Genomic DNA, 14686 nt, shown 5'->3' with positions numbered 1-14686 from the left:
TTTCCCCTCTCTTTTTTCTTTTTGACGAGTATATCTTGCCCTTTTGATAAAGAGCTGTTCTCATTTCAACAAAAGACATTCTAGTTTTTGATACTCCTATTTGTTTCCTTCATTTGTAAATCATGCGCATGTTTATTCAAACGATGATAGTAACTTGAGCTTATTCTCAATCTTTTAACCGAGCTGCAATATGAGGTCAGTAATCAAACCGTTACATGTTTGAGTACTACCTACATACATGTCAATTTCCTTTTGCAGCAACCACTCATAAACATACTAGGGTCCTTACGAGTCAACCTTCTTTATATTAAATTTCGTGCGTAAAGATACATTCGTGTAACTAAAGCCGATGTTAAACCAAACCTTGTTTTGATTCCCATTGTCAATATCATATAAAACTTCCTCTTTTTCTTTTTCTTTTTCTTCTTTTTCTTTTACTTTACTACAACAACATGTCTCAATGCTTTGTGTTAGGTAGGTTCATGATGAAAGTAGATGTCCTGACAAAGCTATAGTAGGTGGCAATGACAGGAAAATACTATTGGAAAACACAACACACCCTTGCCCACGTTGCAAGCGTGATGGCACAGTTCAACTCACCCGGTTTGAAAACGAATTGATCTTATTCAACAAGCATTTTGACTTACCAAATCATATGCAAGTACGCTATGCTTGTCGAGTCTGTCACTGGAAGAACGAAAACTTACCAGACGATGACCCATTTTTCCAATGCATACCTAAAGACAGCGACTTGTGTCCATCAAAACACCAAGATGAATATACTTCAGATATATTCTTCTCTGATCTTTGTAAAGTAAATACAAGCTCAACTTACCAACTCACAAAAAGCATGTCTACGTTGTCTTTATGGAAACAAAAGGCATCATCACTCTGTAAAAAAGACTCTTTTGCTACTTCATAACAGCAGTTTTTTTTTTTTTTTTTTTTGTATATATTATTAATTCTCTTGCATAAAATACAAAACATATTTCCGTCTCTCTCTCTCTCTCTCTTTCTTTTTATTAGAGAATTTGATTATAGTTAGGATTGCATTCGATTGTAACAGATTTTACAGTGGCAGAGATAGAGCGAGCCGAATCCCACTATTTATAAAAGTCAGAAAAGTGTCTAGAATATACAATGGCTTACATCGATAGGCCCTCTTGCCCATTGCGCTGTACCAGCAGGATTACTAGCATCCCAAATACCAAACTTAACAGCACTAATTATGGAAAGCTCAATAAAAAAAAAGGGGGGGTAAAGCATAGGGTATACATACGAAGGATAAACAGGGAATTCACATTCGCCTCCACTTTGACAACTGTACTGGTTTGTAGAACTACGGATCAAGGTTCCATCAATATAGAATTGGATCTTTTGAGGAGACCTGAGAAACATTTAGACATCGAATGACCCTTGAAATAAAATGCTATTTACCATTCAATTGTATACGAGTGAAATGCACTAGAAGCATCTCCAATCGTGGTGCTTTGACTATTTGCGTTATAGATAGGAACAGGACCATAGAAAAAGTTACTTTGAATGTTGTCTGTACCACCTAATCCACATAGTGAATACAAACAGGGGGCTTTTTTTTTTCGCAACACCTACCACCCAACATTTCGAAATCAATCTCATCTCCTCCTGTAGGCGCCATTAAGATGGCTGCAGTAACAGCACCTGGTGTACCAGCAGTTTTCAATTCAAAAGTAACTTTACCATAATGTATTAAATACTCAGATACAAAGGTAGGAGAGGTGTTCGACACATAGTTGTTGTAGGGAAGATCTATCATACACAGTGTCAAAAATTATGTATGACCCTGATCGTGTACTTACTGCCACTCTTCACATCCACTTTTCTCACCACACCATCAGGTTTTGAGAGACTCATGACCAGGCCTTCATTTGTGATCTTCCAGCCAGCCGATGACCCTGTTTCTTCATGCCAGTTATCACCAAGCCCTTCCGTAAAATCCGTATGCATGTTTTTGCATGCATTTTTTCCAGAGCCAGGTGCTGCTAAAACAGTGCTACCAAGAAAGGCAGCAAAGACAAAGAATAAAGCTTTTGAAAGTACAAACATGGTTAAAAGATAATAGAAAACCAATGAACCAATGTTCTTTTTATACCTAAATTTTGACAATGGATACATTTTTTCGCATGTCAATGAAATGTAATCTGAGCATCAATCTCCATGAATATTAAAAATAGAAGCAGTAAATGTTTCAAAAAGTACGTTTTCTTTTGACATGATTGGCTTTATACATAAAGAAAAAAGAGGGGAGAAGCATATCGACCAACATACCCCCGCATAATGAGAAAATAATGAATATACTTCTACACTACATTTTAACAAAGAAAAACAATTGCTTTATGACTAAAAGTTCTAGATTACTAATTTCTATATCATCAATTCTTATTTACAACAATTTGTATTCTTTTTATTGTAGCCAAAACGAAAGTCATATATGCTTTCTAAAAATATAACTGCATGTGAAGAAAATGTTGAATGGTCCAAGTTTTGCATTGAAGTCTTTCTCTCACACAATTACAAAATCCGAAGGAAGACGCTCAGATCACTTCTAAAGAGGCACGCACCATCTTTGGAAACCAATGACACAGACATTCTTTGAACTGCCGCTCATTGTCTTTGACCAATGAATAGACTTTGACGATCAAGAAAACTTATCACATCATTTTGAGCTGGGGAACTAGTTTTATAAAAATGATTTGAAGAGTCACGATATGATTGGATTTAGAAAAGTAAGGAGATATTTCAAGATAGTAGAAGTTATCCTCTTAGCAAGGCATCATCAGTATCAAGATTAGAATGCCTCTGTAAACACATATTCTAGAAAAGAAAAGAAAAAAAAAAATTACACTAGAGTTTTAGTCTCTCATCTCAAGCTTCATTTATGTTTGTGACAATATCTCTTTGAACCTGCTTGTTTTCATAAAAAGCTTTTTTGGTCATAATGTATTTCGTTGCGCAAAGTCATTTCAGTTATATATATATATTATTTGATCTATTCATTTAAATATGGTATCAATTATTGTGTCTTGAGCTTAATTTGAGAAGGTTTGAGATAGCTCACTATTCTAAAGGAGACAAAGACAACCACATAGAGAACAGTGCCAACCAATGCAATAAAGGCACCATAAAGGTCCAAGTTGTGAGCCTTGATATAGGACATGCGACGATCAGCACTTATACGGTGTTCTAAAATACCATTGTTGTGCGTATAGGCCACTTCTTCTACTGCATCAGCACCACGAATCACGCTGTTCTTGGAACGAGTCTGAACTAATGCTTTACCACGCTCTAAAGCAGACTTGATTTTGCCATCCTTGTCTTCCATAAGACGCTTCACCAAACCAATAGCTTGTTCCATGGTGAAGTCATGCTTAAAGATACCACCGTAGTTGGACTGTTCAATAATAAGAGCATTAACAGGCTGGTCACCAAAGAAAGGGAACATCATCATGCGCTTGCCTGCATACAAGGACTCATACCAAGAGCCAAGACCACCATGAGACACAAACAAGGCAGTTGAAGGATGTAACAAGACGGCAGTTTGAGGTGCCCAAGAGACAAAGCGTGCATGAGGGTTTGTGTGGTTGATCATTGCTTGTGTATGGTAAACAGTGCCAGAAGATGTAGTGATTGTATCAGGAAGATTGCCAGCAGCGTTTACGGTAGCCCAAAGAAAACTATCAAGAATATCGCGTTCAATACATTCGAGCAAAGTGGTCATGATCAACTTGATATCGGCTTCACTAGGCGTAGCTGTTTGGCCAAATGCAACATAGGCAACGCGTTTGTGAGTACTGAGGAATTGTTCAAGAGGCTCGTTTAATGGAGCATATTGCTTTGGAATGATGGGACCCACAAGCTCAACAAGAGGACCCATAGGTCGGGCGGGACTAAAACCATGGATATTGTTAACCAACTTTAATGCGTTTTGCCATTTCGTGCTAGGATCTTGTATCTTGGCATCGATACCAATTGACTTCTTACGCTCATTGAGTTGCTTAAAAAAGGGCATCAATTTTCGTATCATTTTTATGGGCTTGATAAACTTGTTTTCAAATCTAGAGACGAAACTTTGAAATTCAGATGTGGGCGTAGTCAGTGTAACAATGTTGTTATTGATATAGGGAGCAGCTGAATCTATAATATGGTTCATAAGACACGATACGGATCAATGGTTTGCTTACCTTTAGTGATTTCCATGGCTGAAGTAACAATGTAAGGAATATTCAAGGAAGTAGCAGCTTCCACACAGGCTTCGGCAAAGTGATCACATAAAGCCAGGTCGATATTGTTTGCAATAAAATAATCTCTTGTGAACTCATAATCTATACTGTATGTTAGTGTCTCGCTTTACATAAATAAAATAATGATTACCTCTTTCAAAGTGTTTATGGATAAAACCAAAAGCCATCGTCATGAAATCAACTGTATCTATGTCTCTCAAAAACTCACTAGTGATCTCTTCTGGAGTATAATCAACAGGAGGACCTATAGAGACTGTCTTGACATGCTTGTAGGGCTTACCAAACTTGACATCTTTATCCTATATATGAATCAATAAAAAAAGATTGACAAGTTATCTTACATTAGTCAAGTAGGTGACATTGTGACCTCTTTTGCCTAATTCATCACTGATGCTTAAGACCCAAGTATAATGGGATGAGCCACCAATAGCAGAAAAGAAGGCAATGTTCTTGAACCCAAAGTCGTTGTAATACGTTGGTTCCAGTTCCAAAGCGGAACCTTGAGCATGGACGGAGGAGACCATCATTGCCGCTGCTAGGGAAAGGGTCGATTTGGTTTTGTTAAATTTCATGATGATGAATGAAAAAAAAGAGAGAGAATAGAAAATTTTGGCTTTTAAATAGGGTTGTTTAAAAAATTGTGCCTGCTACACAAGATCAAACATACAGAATCTACAAATTTGCGCAGCATATTCTTCATAACCACACACACACACATATATATATATATATATATAACTGTCATTCTTTTATTTTTACTCTTTCATATGGTCTTGAATTTGTTTCTTGAATGTGTTCCTTGAACAAGACTCACTCCTGTTGTATTTTTTTTTAAATCAATTAAACAGGAAAAGATCGGACCGGTGCTTTATTTTTTCCGCGTCTGTATTTAATTTGACTCAATTACAGCCTCATATTAAGTGTAAGGTATACGATTGGCCGGGCATATCTAAGTTGAAACCTGCGCGTAATAACACTAATGCAATCATGCGTTATCGCATGTAAACAAGGTTGAATTATAAACACACAAACACACAAAAAAAAAGTTGAGCGGTATTGAGTTATCTAATTTATAAGCTGCACAAAGCAAAACTTTTCTATTGCTCTTTTTGGATATCGATTCGGGGCACCTTTTTTCCTTTTGATGGAGTGTTGACAATCTTGTCCTACCTTTATTACTTAAAATATTACAAAGATAGGCTCGCTTTATCGGATAAAAAGCTGCCGTGAAACAACCAATACGTTTGATAAGCCTTAGCATATTGCAAAATACCATTTGTCTTATGTCTTTCAACAAAATCAATTACATTTACAACTCGTTAATAATTATAGATACATTTTATTTAAATAGGACATCATTAAGAAGTATGAGTTTGGTTATAAGACTTTCCAGTAAGCAAACCAGTAATCGTGTTGTTGCTCCAAGGAATTTCATTTTCAGGGACCTTAATGTTGGTATAATGTAATTTTTTAGCAGCAAAAGCAAACACATTAGACATGGTCTTGTTGGTATCTTGACGACCCAAGTTTCCAAGATCCCAGTTGCGTTCAACCGTGTTCAAGGTAGAATAATGAGAGTAAAAAGTAGAATCCGTAGTACCCTTCAACTTGTGAGGGATTTTACCTAAAAGAAGAGACCAGACTTTGTTTCTTTGAGGGTAAGAAGCATTCTAGAACAAAGTTAATGATCAACAGACATTGTTTAATGGCTTGCCTCGTCAAAAGTAATCAAGACCAATGTCTTTTTTAATAATTTCTTGTTGCTCAAAGTAGACTTGGCGAAACTTTCAAGCCATTGACCAGCATAAGAAGCATTTGTATCTATATCAAGCATGATTATTGATGTACATCATAACAAATAGGTTTACCATGAGCATCATTCAACATGTTGGGTGTATAACTAATACAGCCTATCAGTATTCAAAGGTAAATTCTATTCCTCTTTACTTACAACATCCAATTGGGAAGCGTATTGGATTCAATGTCCTTCAAGAGTTCATCAGCTATAGATCAATGGTGAGTCTCTTTTTTTTTTTTTTTTTTTTTTGAATACATTACCACCAACTACATTAGCAGCACGGGTCTTGTTCAACCCAACAGAGTCAAAGATGATGGCAGGGTTGTGCTTACGAACATAATTACCTGCCTTGAAACCAGTGAATCCAACAGCAGGAATATCTTCTTGATAGACCTTCCAGGTCAAATCCTTAGCTTCGAGCAAGTCAAAGATAGAACTGACATTGGCGGGAATATTGTACAAGTCATCATTTGTGATACCAAAGTTATCACCACCAGCAGCAGCCACATAGTTGGGTTCAGAAGGATGTGTGATGGCATTGAAGTTGTCCAAAAGGATACCTTGCTTATGAAGGTTGGCAAATCCAGGCACTTTTGCAACGACATCAAAGTCCTAAAAAGAAACGGATTAATGCCACATAGCTTAATAAACAGGAGACTTACTTGGTTTTCAAACCAGATTTGAAGGATATGATCAAAGGCTCTACCTTTGGTTCTTGAGTGAGTTGATTTGGCATTGACCATGCCAGCAGCAGCCATAAGGGTAACAAGAGAAGCAAGAGTGATGCGAACCATATTACTGGAATAAGAGAAAGTGAATATTAATGATAATAATGATAATAATGATGATTACAAGCTTGTATTTATATATGCTATGAACAAATGTCAATGGGTAGAGTAGTACAACTATTTTATGCCATAGAACTCCTTTATCCCAGAAACGTGCGTTGTTTGTAATACACACTCTGATTAATTCACTAAATACAGAAAAATAAGCTTAAAATGGGCATGTTGTTTATTTATACAATAGCATCCAATTCTTGCTTAAATGCCTTGACTTGCTCAAACACTTGGTTAATACGAGGATCCAAGTCAGAAGTAAATACAAGTGTTTCTAATGTAGTCATGAATGAACTACATTCTCGATAGTGCTATATCACAATCCAGTTAGTCGTGCGTAAATGATTGGCTGCGATTCAATCTTACCACACGTAGCATCTCTTTAAACCAACCATAGATCCACTTAAATGTCCAACTATCTGATGTGTTTGACTTGCAAAGATCTTGTAATACATGCGTGAATTTCTGATAGACAACCATAAAGACTTCTTTTTGCTCTCTTGTGACTGTGGCAAGTGAATTCTCAACAAGACGTAAGGAGTCCATCTCTTGTTGTTCCTCTGCTTCCAACACTACAGCAGCGTTAGTCTTGTGATTCCATCTCAATCTACTTACTCTCGTTTCTCTCTTGTCCTGCTCTCTTGAGTTTATTGGCATCATGAAGGGACTGGAAATTATCGAGTTTAGCCTTCACTTGTACCACACGGGAATTGACTTTACTCAGTGTGTTCTTCAAGATCTCCCAGACATAAGCTCTAAATAAAGGCATAAACAAACATCTTTGTACGATCCATGCTTACCTTCCAGCAGATTCTAATTGGTCTGGCTCAAATGCCCATGTGATGACAGAGATAGGATCAATGACACGATAGTTCAATAACTTGTCTAAAAGAATACCCGAGAACTACACCATTGTCAATGAGAGATCTACTCTTTTATATATATATAGTAAATCTTACCTGCGTATTGTTCTTCCAAAAAGAAGCCACAATTTGCACTGTATGAAGACGTGCTTCAGGTGTACCATTCACTAGTCTCAAGACATCCAAGTATCGTTCAACCACATTCAACACATGAGAAAAACTCTTGGACCCAACCAACAATAAACACTGAATAAACATATGTCGCATTTGCTGTTGAGATTCATCCTGCCATTCTTCTCGATAGCCATCAAGAATCACACGTACTTCATCAGCTGTCTTTTTCGTACGCAAACACTCAATTAAGTGTTTGGCTTTATCATGCAATGGATCATTCACGTCTTTAAAGGCAAAGTTAGGTGCAGGTGCAGCAGCAGGAATCAATGCATGAAAGGGTGCTGGCAAGGCTGACTTGATACGTTCATAATAACTAAGACGGATCACTTTCTCAAGGGTCTCACGTACAAAGCAGACTTGAGGATGGTTAGGGTCCAGTGTAAGTACATTGGACCATGCTTCCCAGTCCCATTGGAAACCAAAGTTACTTAGGTGATGAGAGAACCAGTTCCAGAGACGGGCAATGCATTCAACATCAACATGTTCAAGCTTGGTAAATAATGTCTTAAGACCGCGACCCAGAGCCATAGGGAAAGTAGTGCTCTCTGCACGACAGAGTTCAATGATCACACAAGAATAGAACACTTGGCGGGCAGGGGAAGAAGGTAAACGAAGCATATGGGAAAATACAGCCTATGTGGCCAATTGAATGTTTGTTGTTGTCTGCTTAAGGGCTTACCTCAACCAAGAAATCAGAGAGACTCCAGGACTGATTTTCTCCTTTGTCTTCTTCCATAGGTTCAGGCTTAACAGAGTCTGATGGTGCAGACCTGAATAGTCTAGGATTGAAACTGGCTGCAATACCCAGTAAATAACGGGCACAGTCTTTACGGTTGACTTCAAACAATTGTAATGTGTCTGAGACAGCTTCTTGCAAGATAAAATATTCTGGCTTGCTTATATCAGGCAATGCATAACGAGATAGTGCTTCAGAGTCCAAGACAAAGCGATAATGAGGTACAGGAGCAATATAACTGATACCATCATGATGATTAGGCACGATAAATCGAGGTAAATCATGTTGAAGTGCTGAAGCAAATTCCTTGTCAAACCAACGATAAGGCTGAGGAATTAAAGGAGTCTATTGCATATAAAGATATATCTATGTGTAATTCAAACATGGCAATGGCTTACCTTCCAATTATCTTTTTTGCACTTGTTTACCATCTCCCAAAGGTGTTGTAGTGTCTATCACTCTCATCAGTAATCAAATATGACTAATAAACACCTACATTTGTTTCATAAGTATGTATAGAGGCATTCTCTTCATGCTTTAATAGATCAAGTGAAGCCACAGTGCCTCTACGTTGCATATAATCTTCAATCTTCTTCAAAATATGTTCAAGTTCAGTTGGACAACGATTGTTTAATTCTGTACCACACTAGATAATAAAGTGAGTAAGCTATCATTATATCCTGTCGCATTACCCAAAACAAGGCCATCGATACAATATAGACAAAGCAATCCAAGCGTTGGCGTAATTGGTTAGGTTGATCTAGAGGAGCCAAGACATCATTGACTAGACCACAGTAGGTGGTAGGTAAAATCACATTTGAGTTGACTAATTCACCATAAAATCTCAACAATTGCTTTAGTTTAAACCAATTGGAGTCAGTAATGGCTTCTTCTAATGTCTTGTTGAATTCAGTCATCAATTTGGCAACAATGTCATGACTAGAGACATTTAAGAGACCAATCAATGTACCATACACAGGCGCTTTTGCTGGTAATTCAGTAATACTATCCATGAAGGTCAATACATGATGTTTATCCAGTCGAATCATTTACCATGCTGTTAATGTATCTTGTACTGTAGTAGGATATTTGTGATAATCATTGTCCAGAATGTTCTTCATCTTAGTCAAATTGACTTGGAGATCATGTGTAAACTAAATAGACATGTGTGAGATCATCAAAAAACGCGTTCTAATCAAACTTACCTTGTCACCAATCTTGATAATCAAACCCTTTAAACGCACTTCAATATCTTCAAGATCGTCTTCTTTGTTTTCCTGAGGAGGAGGAGGGCGATCATAAGGACGACGTTGATAACCTCTTCTGTTGTCTATGAAAACATGAGTCAACACAATCGCATTGGCTTTTTGTTACCTCGATAACGATTGGGTCCACCACCATTATTACCACCTCTATAACGATGACCGCCACCTAATGTTGTTTGTAAACTAGTTTCTTATTCAATAAACATACCTTCTTGACGAGGTCGATATCCTCTGTTGTCGTAACTCATAGTTAAAGAAAAGAAAAGAAAAAAAAAATAAACGCGTTAAAAACGTCACGAGCATTTAAAGCACTGGCTTTGAAACATCCTTTTTCTTTCCTTTGAATGATTGGCGACAAACGATCAGCATCACATCAAGAAGATACTGTCAAGATAAAGAGACTAAAGAAACTCGTCTTGCCTAGTCGAAAGAAATCTATTACGCTTAATACTACTTTACTTGAAAAAATACCTGATTTACCTAAAACAGACAATTGTAAGCTTTTTACATCTGTTCCTTACAACTCAACCCTATCCATATAGCCTATGAATGTCCTTTGTGCCTTGGGGTCATCCATGCTCCTTTCCCTCCCAAGATAAAGCGTTTGATCAAAAAGATCAAACAGAACCAACAACAATATTTTGAAGAAAAGCAACAAGAGCATCAAGCCCAAGCAGCAGAATGTCGAGCCAAACAGCTACCTGAACCTCCCTTTTTCTATGAACCAGCTGATATTTCACTGAACGATAAAAAGTTCTTTTGTAGAACACACAAGATCGAATTGATCTTTAAGCCCATGGCAAAAGAGAGGGGTTATCCAGGATCCATTGATTTTGATCAACTCAAGGAACGCCTTGTACTCTTTAAGCATGATTTAGAATCTATTATTGATAGGCAAACACCGAGCTCATTTTTAGAACTAGCTCAAAACGAATTCAAGAACAAAGGCATACAAGCAAGAAATGCGATTGAAGTGATGAAGCGATTTGAACAAACACTGGTATGTAACTTTTTTGTCTTTTTTAGTTTTATTTATATAAGATAAGCCTGGTTATTATGGACATAAAGGAAGCAATGCGATGATGGACACATTGAGTGATTTGTTCTTAAAGACAGGCTATTTAGATGACAAGAAAAGTGAGCCTCTTAAGCCGATTGAATTTGTTCAACAAGTATTGGTGCCTGAATGTGGTATTCGTTTGATTCAACAAGACTTACGCGTCTCATTTGAAGAGGCCAAAAAGGTTATGCGAGAAAGTGAAGAGTATGGTAGCACAGTTTATAGCTAATAAAAAAAAAAAAAAAAGAAAAAAATATGTGTCTACATCATACAGCATTTCTTGTCTGCTTTTTCTGCTGCTTTTTTCAATCGAATATGGTTTTGTTTAGGTGGTGAATTGTTTCCTTTGAGTTGTGGTTGTGATATAAGGTTATTCAAGACATCTTCTTTTAATGCCTTTGCGTTGTCTTTAAGGGACCGTGTTAAATGCTTGGGTATCTCTTTCTCTTCTACAGTTGCCAGAATGTCATCTAGTCTTGACTGTTGAAAATAGACCAGCATATATGCATTTGTGAATCGTTTTAATGTATGTACACTTGTATAAGGCATCTTTTCATCGTTTTGACTTGTAGAATTATCACCATAGTTATCTTCAAACACTTCTCTTTGCGTCACAGGAGTAACACGATCATCATCAAAACGAAACCTATAACAGAGTTTAGTTATATGATTTCTATAATACATACTTTACCATTTGCCATCTTTTTCTGGTTTTAATAAAGCAAAATAATGTCCATTATCAATATCACCACTATGAACAAGTACACTATGGGATCCTAAGTTACTTTGTCTATCTATAACAAAACTTACCCATGTAGAATGTAGTTATGTTCAGCTGGATTTGTACTTGGTATAGAACAGAATTCATTCAGATTGATTTGATCTGGAAAGATATGATAATCATTAATCTAATAGAATAAATAAATAAAATACTAGGCAGACATGTACTTACTTTGACCATGGTATCCCTTTGCATATCATATTCAAATCGTTTGAGTTGAAGGTGAAGTACAGGAGGGAAGCTTTCAAATGAGACACCTTTACAAGCATCTTGTAGACCATGTCCTTCTGCCATATATTTATTCTCTCCATCTAGTATTTCAGGGTCCACATAGCGTTTAAATGAGTCATGTAAGCTATCACATCCCTTGACATTCAGTTGGATATCTACATGTTTGTCATTCAACAGGACAAAGACTTTATTTCCTTACCGTAAAAATCTTCAACTCGAGATGATTCATAGTCTACATGAAGACACTTGATATAACTCTTCATTTTACCCATAAAAATATCAGTTACTGCACCTTCGACTAATGTTCCCTATACATACGATTAAATGAATGCAAAAAAAAAAAAAAAAAAAAAAAAAAAAAAAGACGGGTTTTACCTTCATTTTTAATTCGAGATTATCTTGCAGTACACGACTGAATTCTTGAACATCATGTTGCATAAAAGCATCAGCTGAATCCCATCCAAATGACTTGGTTAATTCTGTTGTGCCTACAGATTCATCTGAGAATTGGAGATTATAAAAGCATCGTTGAAGGGCTAATGCGACACTGTTGGTAGGGTCTTCTTTTTCAGTTGGTATACGATACACAGCTTTTCGAAACACATTGGTGAAATACAGAGATTGGATCAGTGAATTCATATAGCATGTAGCACCTTGATTTCGAATACCTACATATCCTGTCTCTTTACGAGAATCATAACTAACATCCAAAATGTCATTAGATTTGTCTGTGTAGTTTGTATTACTTTATCAAGTTATGCCATAAAACACCCGTTTCGTCCTTGACAATACGTAAAAAGATGGATATTGTTGTCTTATGCAGTTCATTCACATAAGGATCTTTTCCGCCTACTAGAGTCTTGATATCATGAAAACGAGTAAATCCCCAATCTATTTCTTCTCCACAAAATCGATGATGTGCATCTAATAACAAAGTCATTAACTATTGTCTTTCTCCTTTTGGTCAACATACGGTTGGTAAAAAAGTGTTTAGGATCATCAGGATTAGATATAATCACTGCGAATTCACCACAAACAGACCATTCTTTTTTTTCTTTATTATCCATCACGACTTCTAGATAGATGGAGACTTGGTCATGCTGACTATTGCCCTTGGGAAATAACAAGACACGCCTATAACAGTGAGTAGTTAGAACTTGTATTTTGTTTGTTATCCATGTACCATTGAAGTCCAGCTGCTTCAAATATAGGACCATGAGCACGATGGTCGAGTGATGTCCAGTCATCAATCTGCCAATGATGCACTTGGAAATCAACTTGTTCGAGTTCTTTATGAACAGGTAAAATGAGTGGTAACACTTTTTCGTCTATTGTATAATACTAAGTATACATCTATAGTAAGTGTACTGCTTACGTTCGTATATACTGAATTCGCTTTTTATGGGTGTATCCGAATTTTTCATTAAAGAAAGAAAAGAAAAGAAATTGATGACGTTCAGAATATATTTTTTTTTTTTTTGGGTTGCATATGGATACCGAAAAAAAAAAAAAAAAAGATTTCGGTATTTCAATTAGAGCGTATGTAGAGGAGCCCTTGGATCATTTTAAGGAATTCTCCCTGGCTTAGAATAGAAAAGTACATGTCAATCATGAATAGAATGGAAACTTTAAACTAAGATTTTAGCAGTCAGTCTTCAAGCATTTTTTGTTCAGGATTCTCGGATCATTAAAGCTACTTTGAATTAAGAGGCACAAGTCAGGACTAGTATGACAGTATCAAAGATGTTGATAGCATGGTTATAAAGCAGGTTTATTGGGCTTAAGTCAGAAATGTCGATAGCCAATAGATGACTAAACCTTTCAATTGCTCTCTTGTTCATGATCATTTTGACAAAACTCTTTCTTTTAGCATCATCTTGCTATCAATGGATTACACAATAGCAAAAAGAATTGGCTTTATATTATTAGTGTACACCTAAAAGCGACAATAGCACCTTACAGTTCAGCTAGAAGATTGTCTTAATCTTAGCAAGTCTAAAGTTACTCAAAAAACTACATTTTAAAGAAGCTTTCCTTTTTTTGGATGCACTGACCATGTAGACATCGCAATGATTGTACTAATAAGCATGAGAGTAAAACAGTGTAGTCTATTCATAAAGGCTATTCTAGTATAAAGAAATAATTTTTAACAGGGTCATTCTTGATTTAAACCTATTCAAAGACACACATTATTGTATATCAATCCTTTGTTCCACAAAGCTTGAAAGTGGTGAAAGGACATCTTAAGAACACTAAATTAACCTGTGATATGAATAGACTGGTTTTTATACCTTAAACTGACCCTATAGGGGTAATAGAAGAATGTCATTACCAAAAAGAGTATTACTGCATCGAATATTATTATTATTTTACAAATGACACATTCATACAGGTTTATGACAGTTGTATTCAACACCACACAAAGTTCTGGTCTGTAAGGGTTTAAACAAAACCGAGTCTTTTTCAACTGACACTATGGTTTGGTCATTGAATTCTCATGGATTTAAAAAGTATTCTCGGCTCAAAAATGGAGTCAAGAATCATCTGTGGATCCAGATAGTTTTATTTTCTTTTATTTTATTTTTCTAGTTGATGAAACAGTATCTTCATCTATACACTTAATTTGATATGCTTTTTCTCCTTTTTTTTTGTTCTTTTT

General features: G+C 36.3%; 8 protein-coding genes across 8 annotated transcripts; 2 read left to right on the top strand and 6 right to left on the bottom strand.

The window, feature by feature from the left end:
• The first annotated feature begins 359 nt into the window (after nucleotides 1-359).
• On the top strand, nucleotides 360-927 carry B0P05DRAFT_545045 (uncharacterized protein). The gene is made up of 2 exons (XM_051578599.1): nucleotides 360-474; nucleotides 516-927. The coding sequence occupies exons 1-2, from the start codon at nucleotides 453-455 to the stop codon at nucleotides 920-922; spliced, it is 429 nt and encodes a 142-aa protein (XP_051433988.1). The 5' UTR covers nucleotides 360-452; the 3' UTR covers nucleotides 923-927.
• A 70-nt stretch (nucleotides 928-997) lies between these two features.
• B0P05DRAFT_545042 (concanavalin A-like lectin/glucanase domain-containing protein) lies at nucleotides 998-2096 on the bottom strand. Its single transcript, XM_051578598.1, has 6 exons — nucleotides 1839-2096; nucleotides 1612-1788; nucleotides 1438-1558; nucleotides 1280-1387; nucleotides 1150-1222; nucleotides 998-1103 (listed from the first exon to the last, which is right to left on the bottom strand). The coding sequence occupies exons 1-6, from the start codon at nucleotides 2083-2085 to the stop codon at nucleotides 1023-1025; spliced, it is 807 nt and encodes a 268-aa protein (XP_051433987.1). The 5' UTR covers nucleotides 2086-2096; the 3' UTR covers nucleotides 998-1022.
• An 875-nt stretch (nucleotides 2097-2971) lies between these two features.
• B0P05DRAFT_545039 (uncharacterized protein) lies at nucleotides 2972-4852 on the bottom strand (the record flags this gene model as incomplete). Its single annotated transcript, XM_051578597.1, has 4 exons — nucleotides 2972-4173; nucleotides 4221-4361; nucleotides 4411-4579; nucleotides 4622-4852. 4 exons carry the CDS (start codon nucleotides 4850-4852, stop codon nucleotides 3053-3055), a joined length of 1662 nt encoding a protein of 553 aa, XP_051433986.1. The 3' UTR covers nucleotides 2972-3052.
• Nucleotides 4853-5426: 574 nt separating this feature from the next.
• Nucleotides 5427-6897, bottom strand: B0P05DRAFT_545029 (phosphoesterase family-domain-containing protein). Its single transcript, XM_051578596.1, has 6 exons — nucleotides 6741-6897; nucleotides 6339-6690; nucleotides 6232-6283; nucleotides 6149-6180; nucleotides 5995-6101; nucleotides 5427-5950 (listed from the first exon to the last, which is right to left on the bottom strand). Exons 1-6 carry the CDS (start codon nucleotides 6870-6872, stop codon nucleotides 5639-5641), a joined length of 987 nt encoding a protein of 328 aa, XP_051433985.1. The 5' UTR covers nucleotides 6873-6897; the 3' UTR covers nucleotides 5427-5638.
• Nucleotides 6898-6930: 33 nt separating this feature from the next.
• Nucleotides 6931-10247, bottom strand: B0P05DRAFT_545021 (armadillo-type protein). The gene is made up of 13 exons (XM_051578595.1): nucleotides 10164-10247; nucleotides 10065-10121; nucleotides 9896-10020; nucleotides 9744-9844; nucleotides 9383-9695; nucleotides 9187-9336; nucleotides 9089-9142; nucleotides 8634-9035; nucleotides 7877-8587; nucleotides 7718-7821; nucleotides 7533-7672; nucleotides 7284-7489; nucleotides 6931-7228 (listed from the first exon to the last, which is right to left on the bottom strand). The coding sequence occupies exons 1-13, from the start codon at nucleotides 10201-10203 to the stop codon at nucleotides 7097-7099; spliced, it is 2535 nt and encodes an 844-aa protein (XP_051433984.1). The 5' UTR covers nucleotides 10204-10247; the 3' UTR covers nucleotides 6931-7096.
• A 465-nt stretch (nucleotides 10248-10712) lies between these two features.
• Nucleotides 10713-11244, top strand: B0P05DRAFT_471947 (RTC4-like domain-containing protein; the record flags this gene model as incomplete). Its single annotated transcript, XM_051574649.1, has 2 exons — nucleotides 10713-10955; nucleotides 11002-11244. Coding segments are annotated over 2 exons (486 nt in total), but the record flags the coding sequence as incomplete, so codon positions are not given.
• A 1-nt stretch (nucleotide 11245) lies between these two features.
• B0P05DRAFT_545015 (uncharacterized protein) lies at nucleotides 11246-13449 on the bottom strand. Its single transcript, XM_051578594.1, has 10 exons — nucleotides 13403-13449; nucleotides 13211-13355; nucleotides 12997-13161; nucleotides 12774-12951; nucleotides 12403-12727; nucleotides 12227-12335; nucleotides 11968-12182; nucleotides 11826-11923; nucleotides 11707-11781; nucleotides 11246-11661 (listed from the first exon to the last, which is right to left on the bottom strand). Exons 3-10 carry the CDS (start codon nucleotides 13025-13027, stop codon nucleotides 11277-11279), a joined length of 1416 nt encoding a protein of 471 aa, XP_051433981.1. The 5' UTR covers nucleotides 13028-13161; nucleotides 13211-13355; nucleotides 13403-13449; the 3' UTR covers nucleotides 11246-11276.
• Nucleotides 13038-13365, bottom strand: B0P05DRAFT_435692 (uncharacterized protein; the record flags this gene model as incomplete). The annotated part of the gene is made up of 2 exons (XM_051573711.1): nucleotides 13038-13161; nucleotides 13211-13365. Coding segments are annotated over 2 exons (279 nt in total), but the record flags the coding sequence as incomplete, so codon positions are not given.
• Nucleotides 13450-14686: the final 1237 nt, after the last annotated feature.

Source organism: Gilbertella persicaria, assembly GCF_025201335.1.
Source record: "Gilbertella persicaria strain CBS 190.32 chromosome Unknown B0P05scaffold_24, whole genome shotgun sequence".
Classification (NCBI taxonomy): domain Eukaryota; kingdom Fungi; phylum Mucoromycota; class Mucoromycetes; order Mucorales; family Choanephoraceae; genus Gilbertella; species Gilbertella persicaria.
Note: the sequence above shows the minus strand (reverse complement) of the source record. Positions and strands in the feature narration are given on the sequence as shown.